The 20223-nt window shown below is 37.1% G+C and overlaps 1 protein-coding gene across 2 annotated transcripts in view; it reads left to right on the top strand.

The window, feature by feature from the left end:
* The window catches only part of LOC121387075 (glycerol-3-phosphate dehydrogenase, mitochondrial-like), a 50666-nt gene extending 47897 nt beyond the window's left edge, over positions 1-2769 (top strand). For both annotated transcript variants that reach the window (XM_041518087.1, XM_041518086.1), the window contains one exon: positions 1918-2769. In XM_041518087.1, the coding sequence (XP_041374021.1) occupies positions 1918-1925 (8 nt within the window). In that variant the 3' untranslated portion in view covers positions 1926-2769. The remainder of the gene's footprint in view (positions 1-1917) is intronic.
* The last annotated feature ends 17454 nt before the right edge of the window (positions 2770-20223 follow it).

The following is a 20223-nucleotide window of genomic DNA, read 5'->3' as shown; positions in this document are numbered from 1 at the left end:
AATAGACTCGCCCGATATTTTTAGAATTTGTATGCTCCCAAATAATGTTATAAAAGACGAAGTGTGATTGGTCAATATTTAAATTATTATTTACTGACGAAATGTTATCTGGACATTGGGAACTATGCAGTGTTGTTAGTTTTAAATCACTGGTAGGATTCTGCAAGTAAGGTTTTGATTGGTGGACATGAGCTCCAACTGGCTGGTGTTAGATCCACATGTAATAGTGGAGCTAATTTTAATAAGATTGTTTTGACAGGTTTCACTGTATTTCTAAATGTTTAGAATGTATTTAAATTTGTTTTTAGATTATTATACAGTTAGTCCAGCTCCCATTTTCCCCTCTCCATGTGCCTTCCGCACATTTATTTTAAGGTTTTGACAGAAGCAGTCTTCTTGCTATCTAACTCCACATTTCAGTCCTTGGCTCTTCTGACCAATTGAAATGCTGTGTTATGACCTTGGGATGAGTGAGTATGACAAGTCATATTGTTACTGTTACTTGTATCTGGAAATTGGATTTCTTCCTCTCTTCTGACCAATTGAAATGCTGTGTTATGACCTTGGGATGAGTGAGTATGACAAGTCATATTGTTACTGTTACTTGTATCTGGAAATTGGATTTCTTCCTCTCTTCTGACCAATTGAAATGCTGTGTTATGACTTTCGGATGAGTGAGTATGACAAGTCATATTGTTACTGTTACTTGTATCTGGAAATTGGATTTCTTCCTCTCTTCTGACCAATTGAAAAGCTGTGTTATGACCTTGGGATGAGTGAGTATGACAAGTCATATTGTTACTGTTACTTGTATCTGGAAATTGGATTTCTTCCTCTCTTCTGACCAATAGAAATGCTGTGTTATGACCTTGGGATGAGTGAGTATGACAAGTCATATTGTTACTGTTACTTGTATCTGGAAATTGGATTTCTTCCTCTCTTCTGACCAATTGAAATGCTGTGTTATGACCTTGGGATGAGTGAGTATGACAAGTCATATTGTTACTGTTACTTGTATCTGGATATTGGATTTCTTCCTCTCTTCTGACCAATTGAAATGCTGTGTTATGACCTTGGGATGAGTGAGTATGACAAGTCCTATTGTTACTGTTACTTGTATCTGGAACTTGGATTTCTTCCTCTCTTCGGAGTGAGATGTAGCCCAGTGCAAAGCACTCACCTTATGTGTGGTCGGTCTAGGATCGATCCCTATCGGTGGGCCATTGGGCTCTTTCTCATTCTAGCCAGTGCACCACAACAGGTGTAACAAATTTTGTGGTATGTGCTATCCTGTCTGTGGGATGGTGAATATAAAAGATACTTTGATACTAATGGAAAAATGTAGCGAGTTTATTCTCTAAGACTATATATGTCAAAGTGACCAATTGTTTGACACCAAATAGCCTATGATTAATAAATCAATGTGCTCTAGTGGAGTCGTTAAACAAAACTAACTTTCTTTATTCCTCTTCATGAGAACAAAATGTGGTATACTGTGTCTTTCTGAAACAGGTTGTAGTGGATCTATTGTTTTTTTCCCATTCTAACGTATCAGAATCTGTGGTATGTGTTGTCCTTTCTGAAGCTGTGTATACAACTGACCCATTGATAGACACTGAATAGCTGTAATTTAAAAGTGTCCTGAAGTGTTAAGCAAATATTTTTTTCCTTTTGCTGCATAACATATAATACACATCTCCATATGATATTATTTTTAATACTTTTATTTCATACACCAAAACATCTGGGTTTTTAATTTAATCTGTAAAAAATCTATTCAAATAATATGACATCAATAAATTTTAATCAATAATTTGGAAACAAAATATTGAAAGTAAAACTTATTTTTTTCAGGTGTCTAAAATAAGTGGATAAGTATTTTTAAAAAATTGAAACTAAACATTTTTTTTTTTTCAGGTGCCTAAAACATGGAAAAATGTTGAATCCTGACAGCACTTAATGTGGAGATAATAAAACAAAACTCAAATCCTGGAAAATTATGTGAAAAAAGGGAATATAAATTCTGGAAAGATGACATGAAACGAAAATTGATATCTGGATATATTCTGTAAACAGAAACTTCCATCAGTTTGGATATACACTGTACGTGACAACCTTTATGAAATACACCCTATTTAAATTCACAAACCATGCTTATATCCAGTTACGGTCCAACCATGCCGTCCTGTTCACACCTGCAGAATTTTACCTGGGAGTTTTATGATTGATGGAATTAACATGCCATTGCATGTGGTCCCGTGAATAAGTTATTGGACAGACAAGCTGACGACAGTGGTTCAAAACCTGTCCAAGATGACTCAAATTTTGTGAGTGTGAGTGTGAGTAACACGGTTAAGTTACCGACAGTTAGGCACGGTTAAAGCAAGTAGACATGGGGGGAGGGGGGGGACTGGCTGAGATCGAGGTCGCAAAGCAAAGTTTATAGGTCAGGTAAACTTTTTACGTGCGTATATACCACAGGTTTCATGCACGTCTGTTACAGGCTTAATCTCTGACTTTCGCCAGTGACTAAGTCCGGGGGGGGGGGTTGGGGTTAAGTGAGGTGGGCAGATTTTGGAATAAAATTTAGAAGTTAGGTCAAGGGACCTAAAGCCAAGAGGAGCTGCTACATTCGACTTGTGTCTGGAAAAACTAATATTTCTACGATTAAAGTTACATATTAAATATATTTTCTTGTTTAGAATATCAGTGTCTGTATATTCAATGTGTTTCTGGTCATCATAATATTTATAAGATGCTCAAATTGGATTTTGACTGCAAATAATTTCGTACGTACGAAAAAATTTATTTTAGGAAATAAAATTAAATTTAATCTCGTACAAATATTAGAACAATAGGAAACACGTTTAATATACAGCCACTAATATTTTATGCAGAAAAATATATTTGATATGTAATTAAAAAGTCTCTGTTAGTCGATAACATCTTTAAAATTGCAGCCAGGAATGTCCCTTTAAGATGATTTGAGCAATTTAGACAAGCTGCCAAAGTAAAGTGCTGTTTACAAAACAAAATATATAAAATTTTGAACAACCTGTCCTAGGAGAGGTTGGCGGCGGAACTCATGGCGAGATGATGGGGTGATCGGCCCGGAACCTCGGGAAGAAGTGGGGCAGGTCAATGTAGCACTCTCCCCGAACTAAGGCTGGGTAATCTTCCGGAAGTATCAGCCTGATAATCCGACGGACGACTGAATTATCCATGTCTGATTTCAGCAGTCCTTGCCGATACACCCCGTTACGCTCAGACGTCAAGTAGAAGGTGCGACTCTTCTCGACGTACTGGAACTGGTACCGCCCCTGATCAGATGGTGTTGGGTCTGCAACTCTTTGGGATGAAGGGGCCTGGCAGTTGGGAGGTAGCAGTGAACTCCCCCTTGACACACTCGCGGTACTGTCCAGGAAGCTTGTCGCAGGCGATCTGTTTTTAGAGGGATTCAGGGGTATGCTCCCCCATAAATTTTGAAAACTAGTTGTCCTGAAATGCAATTTCCTGCTTTCTAGTAAAATTCATCTCCGTCTTACGATTACTGCCAATAATATTTTTTATTCAGAATTATTGGAGGATGTGGGGGGGGGGGGGGGGGGGCTAGAGAACCCCAACCCCCAACTGCACCCCCGCTCCGCCGTGCCTGCACATGGATGAGTGTTTCGGTTGCAGTTTCTCTGCTGTCGATTTGTCTGTGATCACTTCTTTCTTTCCATCAGTACATAATGTAGGGATTGACTGCCAGTAACAGTTAACTTCTTGATACTGTCGATACAGGGTTTTCTGTCAGAGGGTAAAACGGGTATGGCGCCATACCCAAATTGTTTTGCAGATTTGTAATATATGTTTTTTAAGTTACCCTCTTGACAAAATGAATCACTCTTATCATTACTGTAAGATTTTCTAAACCCTAACCCTAAACGTAACCCATTTTCTTTCTGGTGGAGGTCCCCCATACCCCCCGTTGACTGTGGTTGCATTCAATTCCATAACGCCATACCCAATAAATATCTTTCTGACAGAAACACTGGATAAGGATTATAGTTTCAGTCAATGATTGCCGTTACTGTTTTATCTGTTCCCTTATTTCTTTAAACAAGTCAGTACGGTATATTATTATTATTATTACCTGTTAGCCTATTAGTAAAAGAGGCATCATAGTGGCTTTACACCCCTCCTTTGAGCTGTGTACATACTTGCATTTATTCCTGTCTTCGTGGCAACAAGATGTGAACAATGACATACCATGTCTTTCAGTAACGAGTTGTAACCTGGTGTGTATTTTTCCCATTCTTACTTATGGTCAATGCTGTTGTATGTAGGGCCCTGTGAATCTCATATTTCCGATCGAATCGAATATTCGAACATTTTGAATTTGAATCTTGAATATCTTGGGGAAAACTGAATAATCCATGACATATATTTAAAGATTTTGGTATGTGCTGTCCTGTTTTTTTTAAATAAGTGCATACAACATACCCAAGATGAAGTACAATGTACTGGTATTCTGTATGTCTGAAGTTAGGTTTGTTTTTATTCTGGCAAGTACATTAATAACTTGTATATTAAAGGTTGTGGTATGTGCTGTCCTGTGTGGATAAGAACATACAACAGACTCAATAAGTACATGTAGTCTGTATGACTGAAGTTAGGAATTGTTTTTATTCTGGCCAGTACATTAGTAACTTGTATATTAAAGGTTGTGGTATGTGCTGTCCTGTGTGGATAAGTGCATACAACAGACTCAATAAGTACATGTAGTCTGTATGACTGAAGTTAGGAATTGTTTTTATTCTGGCCAGTACATTAGTAACTTGTATATTAAAGGTTGTGGTATGTGCTGTCCTGTGTGGATAAGTGCATACAACAGACTCAATAAGTACATGTAGTCTGTATGACTGAAGTTAGGAATTGTTTTTATTCTGGCCAGTACATTAGTAACTTGTATATTAAAGGTTGTGGTATGTGCTGTCCTGTGTGGATAAGTGCATACAACAGACTCAATAAGTACATGTAGTCTGTATGACTGAAGTTAGGAATTGTTTTTATTCTGGCCAGTACACCCATGACAATGTTTTAAAGGCTGTGATATTTACTGCTCATTGGATTGCAATTCGAGACGGTATTGGGACAAACCCCAGAACGTTCCAGTAACCAGCTGTAAACCTGATGGCTACTTTGGCCAAGACGTGTGCGAATTGTGCTTTTCTGAATGGACGGACTTATTGTTGTGTTTTTTCCTATTCCAACCACTTCTCCACGACATGATCAGACAATCTTAGACATGGTGTGTCCTATTTGGGTTGTGAGAAACTATGTATTTTAATTTAAAAGGTCACTTTTTGCCGTTCAACTGTACATGTAAAGTAGACAACTGAGCAGTTGCCATATTTTTACCACCACATAAAGTTAGTTCACCAAGGTAAACATCTACGGTCCGTTTTTTTACATTTTGACATCACAATAATAAATATCGTGCCAGAGACGTTTATCTTGATGAATTACACATAAAGTGTATACTGGGCATTTCACTTGCCGAGTCTGTTGTGGCATGTGTTGGGCAACAGGCAAATGCAAAGGTCGGAGAAAGGGTTATGGCCCGGGAAGTAGATAAACTTGTATAAATGGTCCTAAAATTAATTCTACGTCGCGGGACTTGTTGATGTCTACTAATTAGGATATATCTACGTCCCGGTACCGGTACTCGTTAATTGCCCTTTTACCTGGTTGATGGTATGTATAAAGAAAGAAAGAAATGTTTTATTTAACGACGCACTCAACACATTTTATTTACGGTTATATGGTGTCAGACATATGGTTAAGGACCACACAGCTTTTTAGAGGAAACCCGCTGTCATCACATAGGCTACTCTTTTACGACAGGCAGCAAGGGATCTTTTATTTGCGCTTCCCACAGGCAGGATAGCACAAACCATGGCCTTTGTTGAACCATTTATGGATCACTGATCGGTGCAAGTGGTTTATACCTACCCATTGAGCCTTGCGGAGCACTCACTCAGGGTTTGGAGTCGGTATCTGGATTAAAAATTCCATGCCTCGACTGGGATCCGAACCCAGTACCTACCAGCCTGTCGATGGTGTGTACAGTCAAAAGGTAACAACGAACTAATTGTGTACCACAGTGCAGTTATTAGCACTAAGAATTCGTTTCACTGGTGATGTTGTAGGTATTACAAATAAATAAAATAAAATAAATTTTAAAATGATACACAATAATATCGGCTCCAACCTAAGTTTTAACGGCTCTGGTGTAAATATGTATGTATGTCCGTCCGTCGTCTGTCTGTGTGTCTGTCTTTCTGTATCTATGTCTGTCTCAGACAGTGTCTGTTTGTTAATTTTTATATGTTAATACAACAAACTATACAATTTAAAATTAGCATAAGATTTTTATTCAAACTTCAGTAGCACATTAAAAGCAGGTCTTTGAAAATGGGATATTTACGTAAACAATTTATCGGTTACGCAAAAATAAATTGGCTAACCCGTTTCTGTTTGTGTAAACCGTTATGTCCATGTAAATAATGTCATAAATTTAATAAGTTACGCTAAATTAGATTTGCACGAACGAAGCGATCGTTCTCGCAATTTTCTGAGGTCTGGAAAGAGCTGCAATGGGGGGTTGGGGTATGGAACTTACGTTTAGTTAGCATTCATCACGTAAAATGTACTAAACTAACATTTCTTTCCGTTCTGGTGAAAAGGGCGGGATGTAGCCCAGTGGTAAAGCGTTCGCTTGGTGCGCGGTCGATCTGCGATCTATCCCCGTCGGTGGACCGATTGAGCTATTTCTCGTCCTCGAAACCATTCTATATTGGGGGAGGTGGCCAATCCACACTTTGTATACATGTATGTATGGATGATTTTATAAAATGTAATTGTTAAAAAAAAAAAGGTGTGATGATGGGCATGACCCTCGAGCCCTCCCCCCACCCACCCCCAGCATGGCGCGAGCCCCCTTTTTTTTTTTTTTTTCAATATACTTTCCGGAGGAGTATCACTCGACACCCCTATAAACTTCGCGCGCCACTGTCTAGACCCCTCCGCTGCTAACATTCCTGCACACCATCCTGACAAAGAAATATCAGGTAACATAAACACGCACGCACGCACACACAGGGCCGTACCCTGATCATAATCATAGGGGGGACTACTTTATACGGTCCTGATACACGCACACGCACACGCACACATACTGTAGATCAATAATGTGTAAAAAAAAAGTATGCAACTCAAAATGTTGAAATTTTGCAGAAAACCAGTTTGTCCTGTGTTTATTGATGGTAAAATTGTCATTTTGATATATTGCTTAGGCCTACTTTTAAAATGGCGCATGGTAGTAATAAAGAAATTATTGTGAAACAATGCTATACCATTGTGTATATTGATAAGCTACTCCGTGTATAATGTGTGTACTAAAAATAATCGACTGGTCCAACATCTTCTGCCACTCCCAGACATTTGTGGGTGTTTTCTAGAATAAAACGCACATTTTTACTTCTTCGAGATTTCCTTTTATTTGTTTATATATGCTGCTTGACAGCACTATCTGCTATTCTATAGCCTCTATTAGAAACATACTTGTCTGCCTTTGATTTGTGTAGCGCATAGCGGCCCTAATCAGCCACTAAATGACTTCCGGCTCGTTCACGCTCCAGTCGCTTGCAACAAAGGCTCTTTGTTACCACAGAATTGTGGAGTAGTCACCGACTTGTTCTTTTATTTTTTGACGTTAATAAAGTTTTATATTACTATTATTGTTGTCAGATTGTGTGCAATCTCCATCTTTTACAGAAACGAAAATATACAATATGTTTTGTGCTCGACAGAAATACTTACGAACACGTCTTGGGGAGACCAAGTAAAAGTGGCATCTTAATAAAGTTTTGATATTTTCAATCAATATGCATGTGTTTGTGTATATATCACTGCGTACGAACGGAAGTGTACATTAATTAAATGGCTAGCTGTGATTTTCTGTATTGCTAGCTGCATTATTAACTACGACCTATGCCTATGCAGTAGACTAGTTAATAATGAAACTAATGATATAGAAATTCACTTCCTCGCCTAGCGATAAGGTTTCTACTGTCTGACTTGGTAATAAAGACGGTTTCGGGAGCAAACATGGCAATATTTTTCAGTGGAATAAACGGGTAACAAATCGTACATCATGATGTAAAGAATTTAAGGGTCAGACGATATTTTCGACATTATTTTCTGAATGTCAATTATATTAGCTAGACCATAATGTCACGCATGGTATTGTTCCATTTTGACGAAAGTGGGTCTAAGCAACCCATAAATGAATTAAAATCCACTGTCATTGACACTGTCGACTAGTTCTAATGGCGAAAACATGCTTACATTTGCACGTAAATTAGGGCGAAAGCGAAAGTTCTGCTAAGTGCCCATAACTTGCTTCTTCACAAAGCGCTTCATTTGCACGCTTTGCACGTGTATTCCATGTTCCCAATGCTGAATTTCCGTATAATTGGAGCTTGCGTTCGTGTACGGTGCACACTCCAAATTCGACAATGGTACGACTTCAACTGACTATCGAAGATCGAGGAAGGGCTATTGCTTGGCTTCAGGATGGCAATACGCAAAGAAATGTTGCTCTGAGACTTGGTGTCAGTCAGAGTGTCGTTGGCCGACTCTGGCAATGGTACCAAGCAACGAATTCTGTTCGAAATCGTCCACGTTCGGGAAGACCCCGAAGCACTACAAACAGAGAGGACCGCTACATCACCAATATGGCTCTACGTCAACGCACAACCACTGCACGCCGATTACGTGACAATCTGAGGACTGCGACTGGAACTCGAGTGTCTGATCAAACCATACGCAATCGTCCGAGAGCCAATAATCTACGCTGCCGTCGCCAGGCTGTTCGACCACCACTCCTACCATGTCACAGAACGGCCAGACGTCACTGGTGCACGCTTCATCTGCGGCGGCAACGTGTTCAGTGGGGTCGAGTGTTGTTCACTGATGAGTCCAGGTTTAGTCTCCAGTTCAACGACGATCGGGTTCGTGTCTACAGATGTCCTGGGGAGCGCTTCGCTGACGTTAACGTTAGACAACGTCACTGGTTCGGTGGTGGCAGCGTCATGGTGTGGGGCGGCATCTCTATCCACCACAGGACCCCCCTCTATGTGGTGGATGGCAATCTGAATGGAATCCGCTATCTGAACGAGATTATTCGGCCGTTGGTTCTCCCAGGCCTTCAGCAGATTGGCGGCGGGGCAGTTCTGCAGGATGACAATGCCAGACCCCACCGCGCCAGGGTGGTAACGGACTTTCTCAGAAAACAAGGTATCGCCAGGATGGATTGGCCGGCATATTCGCCTGACTTGGCCCCAATAGAGTACGCCTAGGACGAATTAGGCAGGAGAGTTCGGGATAACCATGCCCCTCCGGCCAACCTTCATGATCTGGGTCAACTTCTTATGGCAGAGTGGCAGGCCATTCCCCAAGAGTTCTTCAGACGTCTGATCAACAGCATGAGGCAACGATGTGTCGAGTGTATTCGCGCCAGGGGTGGATTCACACACTATTAAACGAATGTTCTAATGTGTAAAATCCATGTTTGACAACCTTCAACTTTGACAGCATGTCATGTGACTTTCTTGTATACAGTGACGTTTATTTGTGTTTTTTTGTAAATATGGAACAATAAATAAAAAATTTGGTGTAGTTTACATCATCAATCTAATACACTCTGAAACTTATTTGGTTATAAATTTTTGACCCTTAAATTCTTTTTGAGTAGTATATATTAAATTTAATTGAATACATCTTGAGGTTACATGGTGCCTTCGTTCCATTTATGTGGAAATCGAATGGAAAATATCTTACATACAAGATTAAGGCACGCTTGTAGTATCTTCAATGCTGATTTATATCGCTGTGGACTAGTTACAGATCCATCCTGCAAATGTGGGTATCATTATGAGGGCAGCTTCCATTACTTCTTTCAGTGTAAACTTTATACCCAGCAAAGACAACATCTATTAGATTCTTTAAGTACATTTGTACCAATAAACCTCCAGTTAGTACTGAACTCTGCAATCTAATTAAAATTAGCTTCACTATTACATGTGGATCTAACACCAGCCAGTTGGAGCTCATGTCCACCAATCAAAACCTTACTTGCAGAATCCTGCCAGTGATTGAAAAATAATTTGAAAACATTCCGAATTATCCTGAGGGTATATGACATGTTTCGTGTGAATTACGAATGCCTTAAAACATGTTTTATTTTATAAAATAAATAATTTGTAATGTAAAACTGAAGACTGATTTAGTTGGGGTTTTTTTATAAATAAATAAATAATTTTTAATGTAAAATTGAAGACTGATAACCCACCCCGTACGTATTGGTATGGTTCGCTGTACTGCGGCCACTAAAATAGACTCGCCCGATATTTTTAGAATTTGTATGCTCCCAAATAACGTTATAAAAGGCGAAGTGTGATTGGTCAATATTTAAATTATTATTTACAGACGAAATGTTACCTGGACATTGGGAACTACACAGTGTTGTTAATTTTAAATCACTGGCAGGATTCTGCAAGTAAGGTTTTGATTGGTGGACATGAGCTCCAACTGGCTGGTGTTAGATCCACATGTAATAGTGGAGCTAATTTTAATTAGATTGTAAACTCTGTAGAACCACATTAAGCAAATATGTCATCATGTTCAAAAATACATTAAACATACAGAAAGATTCAATAAATAAAATATGGTTTAATAAATGATTAGATAAATAAATTATGACTCGATAAAAATATATCAAAATGTGCGGAATTTATCGTCTGATTAGAAAGATAAACTACTTTAGTTTTCCCTTTTTTTCTTTTCTTTTTTTGCACTTTATTCATACTACAAATCTATTATATGTATTAATTTTTTTCTGAATATTTATTGTAGTGTTTCTTCCGGTTTCACTTTATCTGCACTGTTAATTTGTCTTCCTTGATGGTTTGTGTATTTACTTTGTTTCAAATATTTGTAGTAATAGTAGTCGCCTATAATGTTATAATATTTGTAAGTTGAATAAATTGTGCCCAATCCTTTTGTATATTATTATATGCAATATAATATGTTTCAAACAGTTGAATACTGACAATGCAAATAAATGCATTATTGGTGAAAATACGCAAACAATTCGGAACCGCGAGTCCAGTGTCATTGTCAGGGCTCGCGCTATCGGTAGCCAAATTAGCCATTGGCTAATTTTTACAAAAAATGGCTAATAAAATTTGCAAGTGGCTAAAATTTTGGCTAAGCCATTTTCTGTCTTCTGATGTGAACAAACGGTTACATAATCTATCCGACATCTCAAACATAATAATACTACCAAATATTCAATTAGCGTAATAGCGATCTCGCGACCGGTAACGAGAAACGGTGTCATGCAGAATACAGCGTAGGCCTTATAATGTTTGCTTATTTTAATAATCACGGTTATTAATTTTTAACGGCAAGCATTCAACATGTATGACAGCAATGTCTGGAAGATCTATAACTTGTTATTTTTACTTTGTAAAATCTTTTAACCAAAGTAATAAAAACAGACCAACAATGCGTGTCAATTTGAATTACACATGCCAGTTCAGGGCCAAAAGACATGTAGGGCCATCAAGGTCTGAGTTCAGCCAGACCGAGCGAAAACAAAACGTTCGTTAGACTGGTTTGTGCGCTTCACGTTAAACCAAATGGACACGACGAACACCAATCAAATAGTTCGCGAACGTTAGGAAGAACGTCGTTGGCTGAACTGAGGACAGCTCTCAGTGCGAATATACGTCACGCTTCAGAGTCAGCTGACACCCGCGTGTCAAGAGACATCGTTGCGGACATTAAACAGTACGATTACGCAAAAATAAATTTGTAGAAAAATAGTTATTCGCATCAATGAATGCCTAACTGCAGTTTTTAATTATTCCTTTGTCTTTGTTAGTTTCGTACCCATGGTCGAGAGCACGCATGCAGATCGCGATCGCCGGAAATGAACATGCAGTATTTAAATTATACAAATTGCAGTTAAATGGACACTGAATAAAATTAGTTTACTGTAATCATATTTGTTAGATAATTTTAGATATAAATTTGTAAGACTATGAGGTGACATTTAATAAGTTAGCTGGATTTTAAAAAGACCGTAAATTTTAATTTTATTAAAGGTTTTTTTTTTTTTTTTTTTTTTTTTTTAATAAATGGAGTATACTGTGGTGAAGTAGGCATTCTTAGCTGAGGTATTTTGTAAGCAGAAATCAAAACAAGCATTTAACACGACGCTGAAATCAACAGCAACAACATGGCACAAATTATGAAATCGTTTGGTGTGGGGAATTGATGGGTCACTTAAAAAAAAATAAAAAATAAAAATAAAAAAAAAGTTATTCAAACTAACATAAAGATTGTTATTTAAAGAAATAATGAGTTCTATATGAAAAAAAAAAAAAAAAGCTCTCAAATTTTTATTTGGGAAAAAAGGAAGAAAGAAAAAACACCACCATCCATAAACATCCACCCACCCCCATATTTCTGTATGTTTGTTAATTTAATGTCATAGGCCTTAGAAGTGGGTGTGGGTGTATGGGGTACTGGCTTCAGACTCTGAAGATATTGCTTAACCCCATCCCAACCCCACCCCTGCTGAAAAAACTGGAAGTAATATATTAACTGCCCCTACCCCCATTAAGGTTTTGTTATTCCTATTTATTCCAGTTTGTACACAATTAGCTGAAAAAGATACATTTTCATATTCATATATAAATACTCTATACAGTACTGCATAAAACAAATTTGGCTAAAGCATTTTCAATATGGCTAATGAAAATTCCATTTGGCTAATATTTTGGCTACAGGTATTTTTGATCCAGGGTGAGCCCTGCATTGTCAGACAAGGTGTAACGGATATAGTGTAACGGACACGATTTCATATGTAATTTAACAGTTATGATGGACTATCTACTTGCAATTATTAATATTATGCACAACCGTTATGCATTCCATATATACACAGTCAAACGTCATTATCTCGATGTTGAAGGGACCGGACCAACATGCTCGAGTTGTCGGGGAAAAAGAAGAAAGAAGTGTTTTATTTAACGACGCACTCAACACATTTTATTTACGGTTATATGGCGCCACACAGATGTTTTTAGAGGAAACCCGCTGTCGCCACATAGGCTACTCTTTTACGACAGGCAGCAAGGGATCTTTTATTTGCGCTTCCCACAGGCAGGACAGCACAAACCATGGCCTTTGTTGAACCAGTTATGGATCACTGGTCGGTGCAAGTGGTTTACACCTACCCATTGAGCCTTGCGGAGCACTCACTCAGGGTTTGGAGTCGGTATCTGGATTAAAAATCCCATGCCTCGACTGGGATCCGAACCCAGTACCTACCAGCCTGTAGACCGATGGCCTGCCACGACGCCACCGAGGCCAGTCGAGTTATCGGTAGCTCGACATAAACATAACAGTTTCCTGATGAAAATTATCCCAAACATAAATTTATGTTTGCAAACTTAACATCATTAAACAGTATAGTCCTTTTTGTATTTTAAAACAACCCTGTTTTATGTGTGTGAATTTCTTCATGCTGACATAGTTACTAAGTATACCAAAATGTGCCAACATACAAGAGAACAATAATACAAACCAATGACTTCTCGACGTGGCCTTTGATTGCTTTGCAACTGTGGCTTTAAAGTCCTCTGTCATAACATGACTTGTGATTTGGGCTAAACCTGCTGGTAGGTGGTCAGGTTTTGTTGTTTCGATCCAGTTTCTAACAACATCAAGAGCATGTAAAGTCTCCGCCGTAGTAGGTCGTTTCGGTTAGGCAGTGGTGTCATTATTATCAGTAGCATTATTGTCGTCGTCGTCGTCAGGTGTTACGATTCTTACACAGATTATTGTGTCAATAATGTTGACATCCTCGGTCGTGTTTTTACATGTGTTCAAATGGTCATCCAGGCTGACGTATGTGGCAATTGGTATACACAGTCTGCTCAATGGGATGTCGTTATCCGAGTATTCTACACTGTTGTTCTGGTTGGTCATTAATTGTACCAAATTCTGCGTGTCGGAAACAGTTCATAATTGTTTTCGGCGTTACATTTCCCCATGCCTGATTGACCATGCGTAAAGCATCGATAACACTGCAGATATGCGTCTTTAATTTTGTCAGCATTTTTAATCCAGGTAGCTAGCGTGTTTGATAGAATAGAGTATTAGTTCTCTACTTCTGACTTTGATTTTATATTCAGCTCAACGGCACTAATTGCTTCGAATTTCGTTTCTATCGTCCCAACGATTAATTTTCGTTTGACGCCTGTTGTTTTGTTGTTGTGGGTTTTTTTGTGGGGGGGGGGGGGGGGGGGGGGGGGGGGTTTGTTTGTTGTTGTTGTTTCTTAATGCTAGATTCAACAGTCCCCTCAGAAGGGCCGGGACCTTCAACAAGTGGCTCATCTACTGGCATATGTTACAGTTTAATAATGCTAAACTTATGTGTTATCTGTTATGTGTACAAGAAGTACAAGTAAGTCCCCCCGAGATAATCCAGCAGTTCTAAAATCAAAAATGACAGATAAAACTGAGTTGGCGCAGGTCCTTGAGGCGATTAGTGGTATGGAAACAAAAATAGAGAGGGTAGAAAACAAAATGGTGCAGCTGGAAAAGTCGTTACTCCAAAAAGTAGATGAAAAGCTGTCGAGTTTAGAGTTAAGCATGAAGCAGCTGCAAATAGACTCCACAAAAACTGAAATTAAGTTCGAACTGAACGAGGCAGTTAAAAGTTTATCTTTTGATATAGAGACAAACAAAACTGGATTAGAAAATGGCCGCCAGTGCCAAACCGCAATTAAAAGCCAAACAGACGATAAAATTACAGAGTTAGAAAATCAAATGATTAAATTAGAAATCCATGAAAGAAAGCGAAATCTATTGATTTACGGTGTACAAGTGGACCAGTCACTAGAAAAAGAAGACACAGAGGCAGTTGTTAGAACCCTCCTACACAAGTCCGTGAAGCTCGACCAGACGATTGTGGAAGCTATGAGCTTCATAAACGTTCACCGACTTGGTCAACCAAAGAGTAGCCCTCCAGTGACAGCTGGATCTTCGTCCCAATCTTCTCCACCGGCCATTATTGTTGCGTTTGTGCACCAGAGTAACAGGGATTTAGTGCTGAACTCGGCACACGAGTAACAATCAGGACGGATCTGCCAGTTAAGCTGAAAAAAAAGAGGGGCTTGCTTGCCAGTCACGCATATAAACTTAGGAAAGAAAAACACATGAAAACCAGAATAAGAGTTGTGGATGCTGATGTTATTCTCGAAGCTAGAGTGGATGGGGGTGTGTGGAAGACCATTAAATTTAATGCATGATGCCCATAATGTTTTCAAATAAAACAAATGACTTTTGTATATATGTTCATATTTATATCATTCCTTGGCTAGCTTACAACCTATTCATGACCTCCACCCCACAACTTATGTGACGGTATGTAATCTTTTCTTAGTCTGATCCAACAAAGATGCTATTAGATTGGTATCATGCTTAACACACGAACAGTTCCGTCCTATACAGTACTCTCGTGTGTGTTTCTTTCTAGTAAAATAGTAGCCAACACACATCCACACAAACTGCTCATTCATTCATTCATTCACTCACACACACGCGCGCGCACACACACATGCACACACACACAGACACACACACTCAAACCATTGCTTTGCTCTTGTATTGTAGTTTGGTGTTCCAACAAATACTTATGTGCATGCATGTATATTATATGATCATTGTGTACAGATTATGAGATAACATACATTAGTAATCAAATATGCCAACTTTCAATATCACATTAATGTATAAAAACACTGAAACATAAGTAACAATTAGGTATATTGTATTACTAATGCATATCAAAGTTGTGAATGCACTGGCATATATATAAGCCGTAATGTAAATCCATGAAGGGAAACTATTGGGTAATCATATTTTGGTCTATCAAACATGCATTAAAAATTGTTCTCTTCTGAATATCGGTAGTTACATGCGTGTAAGATGATGAACAGGCCTATAATAAGTATATAAACTATAATACTAAATATAATTATGTACGCGACCTGCGTGTTGTTGAAACGATGAAAACCTTACCGCGGATACACAGCAGAACTATATACAGTAAATGTGCAACCTGTCAAGGTGTACTTTCAGTGTAACATAATAATTATATATACTTACCCACTCCACTGTTGTTTTGATAGAGAGATACTGAATACCAAGGTATGGTTATCCAACTTTTTTTGTGTACAATTACCGTATGACTGGTAACAAACCTGGCGACAGGCGTGCACACGATGTCGCACGTGCAGTCACTGAGTGTCAAAACAATTAGAAATACCACCTGTTTTGGTTTGTTGTTATGCACATACTGCTCCCCTAAAGTGCAGTACTGTTACGCATACATAATTTATTGTTGGGTGTTTTTCTGTTTGTTGTTTTTTAGATTATTTATGTTCTCTTTTCACTTCCCACTATTTTGGGTTTTGATTGTTATTGTAGGGTCGTTGTGCAACACGGTTGCCAACGACTTATTGTTTACTTTTTATGTTAAAAAAGGCTTTGGTACAGCATATCATGTGTACATATACATTTATGAGTTTTTGGTTAGTGGAGGAAGGTTATCAGGATTCACTAGGAGTATATCTCAAGGCTCATGTATATCACTTACATTATTATTATTATTATTATTATTATTAAAGTTAAAAATGTTCTTTGTCAAAATTCCAAATGAGTAGTAGTATTAAGTTTGTGTCTGCAAATTGTCAGGGCCTTGCAGATGAAAAGGTTTGGAGAGATGTGTTAAATTACTATAAATCAAAAACATATTCAATAATATGTTTGCAGGACATTCATAAAGATAAAAATGGTGCACGGCGGATGAAACATTTATGGAATATGCACACACTAATAGCACCTTATAATACAAGACAGAGAGGAGTTGCTATTCTATTTAATAATGATAATGAATATGTTATTGATAAGGAACATACCTTCATAGACCCAAACGGTAATTACATAATAGCTAGATTAACGATAAATAAACATACTGATTTGACTATGGTCCAAATGAAGATTCACCGCAATTCTATTTGGATATTTTTAATAAAATTAATTTTGAACAAGAAAACGTGATATTTTGTGGAGATTGGAATTTTGTATTAGACCCACAGCTAGATCTCGAAAATTACAAACATATTAATAACCTAAGAGCAAGACAAGCAGTATTAGAAACTATAACTAAAAATGACTTAATAGATGCTTGGAGAATATTAAATGGGGATACCAAATCATTTACGTGGAGGAGGAAAAAACCTAGATAGCAGGCTAGACTAGATTATTTTCTTGTATCTCCAAATATTTTTGACAAAATTTTAGATGCTAAAATTACAATACCTTATAGATCTGACCATAATGCTATTAATATAACGTGTAATTTTTCGGACCAAGAATGCGGTAGAGGATATTGGAAATTTAACAACTCCCTATTAAAGGACCCATCTTATTGTACTCAAATTAAAAATATAATAAAAGAAACGAAAACTGAATATGGTCAACCAGTGCAAAATGAAAATATTCAAATGATACGTAATGCTGACATAAACTTTAAGATACCAGTATCATTATTTTTAGAAACATTGTTAATGAAAATTAGAGGTAAAACGATATCCTATGCTACCTGGGAAAAAACGTCAGGAATTAAAGGAAGAAACCGATTTAGAAACAAAAATATCTAATATTCAAAAATAAATAAATACTAATTTTCAGAACATAAATGAAAATATTTTAGATGAACTGCAAGACACACAACGGAAATTAGAATCTATTCGAGATAAGAAAACAGAAGGCGCCTATATAAGGTCAAGGACATTGTCGTATCAATTAGGCGACAAGCCAAGTGCATATTTCTATAGTTTAGAAACTAGAAATTATGTCACAAAGACAATTTTAAAATTAGAGACACCTACAGGAACTATTACTTCAACAGGCGAAATATTAAACGAGCAGAGGCGTTTTTATCAGTCATTATATAGCTTTAAAAGTCTTTCAACTGAAAAGATTAATGACTTAATTAACACAAATATTACAAAACATAACAAAGAAACTTCAAATAAATTAGAAGGTAAAATATGTATGCAGGAATTAGTATCGACCTTAAAAAAAAATGAAGAACAATAAAAGTCCTGGACTAGATGGGTTCACGATTGAGTTTTTTAAGTTTTTCTGGATAGACTTAGGTGATTTTGTTTTAAGAACTATAAATGAAGGTTATGATAAGGAACAATTGTCTGTATCACTTAGAAGAGGGGTAATTACTTGTATACCAAAAGCAAATAAGAACAGACATCTCTTAAAAAACTGGAGACCTATATCACTGTTAAATGTCATTTATAAACTAGCATCCGCCTGCATAGCAGCTCGAATAAAACCAATTTTAAATAGTATTATAAATGAAGACCAAAAAGGTTTTGTAGAAGGGCGCTTTATTGGTGAAAATATAAGGACATTGTATGATATTTTATTCGAAAGTAAGTCTAATAACATGCCAGGACTAATACTTTTAATTGATTTTGAAAAAGCGTTCGATTCTATATCATTGCAATTCATACAAAAAACTTTAAAATATTTTGGTTTCGGTCCATCAATTCGAAAATGGGTATCTACTTTTTACAATAATGCAACGGCACACATTCTACAAAACGGACATCTCTCGGAACCTTTCAACATCGAAAGAGGCTGTCGGCAAGGAGACCCCCTTTCGCCATATTTATTTATATTAGGTGTAGAAATTCTTGGAATTCTTGTTCGGACAAATCCTCTTATTAAAGGAATCGATATAGGGGGTCTTGAATATAAAACTGGACAATTTGCCGATGACACTCAATTGTATTTAGATGGATCTCCTTTGTCTCTTAGAAATGCATTTCGTACTTTAGATATTTTTAGAGACATATCGGGATTGAAAATAAATAAAGAAAAAACAAAAACTATTGGATTAGGTCCCCTTGCGAATACCGTGGCGGAAATGTGCAAACAGCTAAGTCTAGATTGGTGTGAAAACGATTTTGAGGTTTTAGGTATAACACTTAATAAACAACTAGATAATATCTGGACACTGAATTTGGATGAAAAACTGGTAAAAATAGAAAAACTGTTAAATTCGCGTGGCAGATGCGGAACTATATGTGGTAGGATAACGGTTGTCAAAACATTAGCTATGTCAAAACTAACTAATATTTTTACCAGTCTACCAAATCCACCTAATGAATATATATTAAAAATAAACAGAATGATTTTCTCATTTATATGGAAAGGTGGTCCAGATAGAATTAAACGCTCAGTTATTACAAAAAATTATACTGAGGATGGGTTAAAAATGATTGAAACATTAACATTTATTAAAGATCTAAAAGTTTCATGGTTAAGACGCTACTTTCAATCAGACGGCAAATGGAAATGGTTTGTAAATAAATATATGGATAATGTAGCTATATCTAAAATGGGAGCCAATGTTGGTGAATATTTAAATAAAAAGTTTTAAAATCCTTTTTGGAATGATGTATTGAATGTATGGAAAGATCTTGTGCCAAAAACAGAAATTGAAACTTGTGACGAAATAGTCAATGAGCCGATATGGTACAACACACATTTTAAAAACAGGTCATTATTTATCCGCAATTGGTATAATAACGGTATAACACATATCAGAGATCTTTTATCTGAAACAAGATACATCATTCCTTTTGCAGAGTTAAAACAAAAATACAACATACGAGGAACCTTTTTAGATTACGAAAATGTAATTCATAGTATCCCAGAAAATTGGAAAGGCATTGTCCAAAAATTACAAGGACAGATAAATTTATATAATACTTTGTGCCTGACGTATATGTTTTTAATGACAAAAATTAGTAAAGGTTGTGGTGTATATTATAATATACTTTCTATGAATGTAGAAATGCCAATAGCACAAATCCGCTGGTCTGCGATAATAAACGATGATAACACACCGTTAATATGGAAAAAGGTATATTTAACACCCAGATTATGTACTAAACAAATCGCACTTATAGATTTTCAATATAAAATTCTTAATAGAATAATAGC

Source organism: Gigantopelta aegis, chromosome 13 (assembly GCF_016097555.1).
Source record: "Gigantopelta aegis isolate Gae_Host chromosome 13, Gae_host_genome, whole genome shotgun sequence".
NCBI lineage: Eukaryota > Metazoa > Mollusca > Gastropoda > Neomphalida > Peltospiridae > Gigantopelta > Gigantopelta aegis.
Note: the sequence above shows the minus strand (reverse complement) of the source record. Positions and strands in the feature narration are given on the sequence as shown.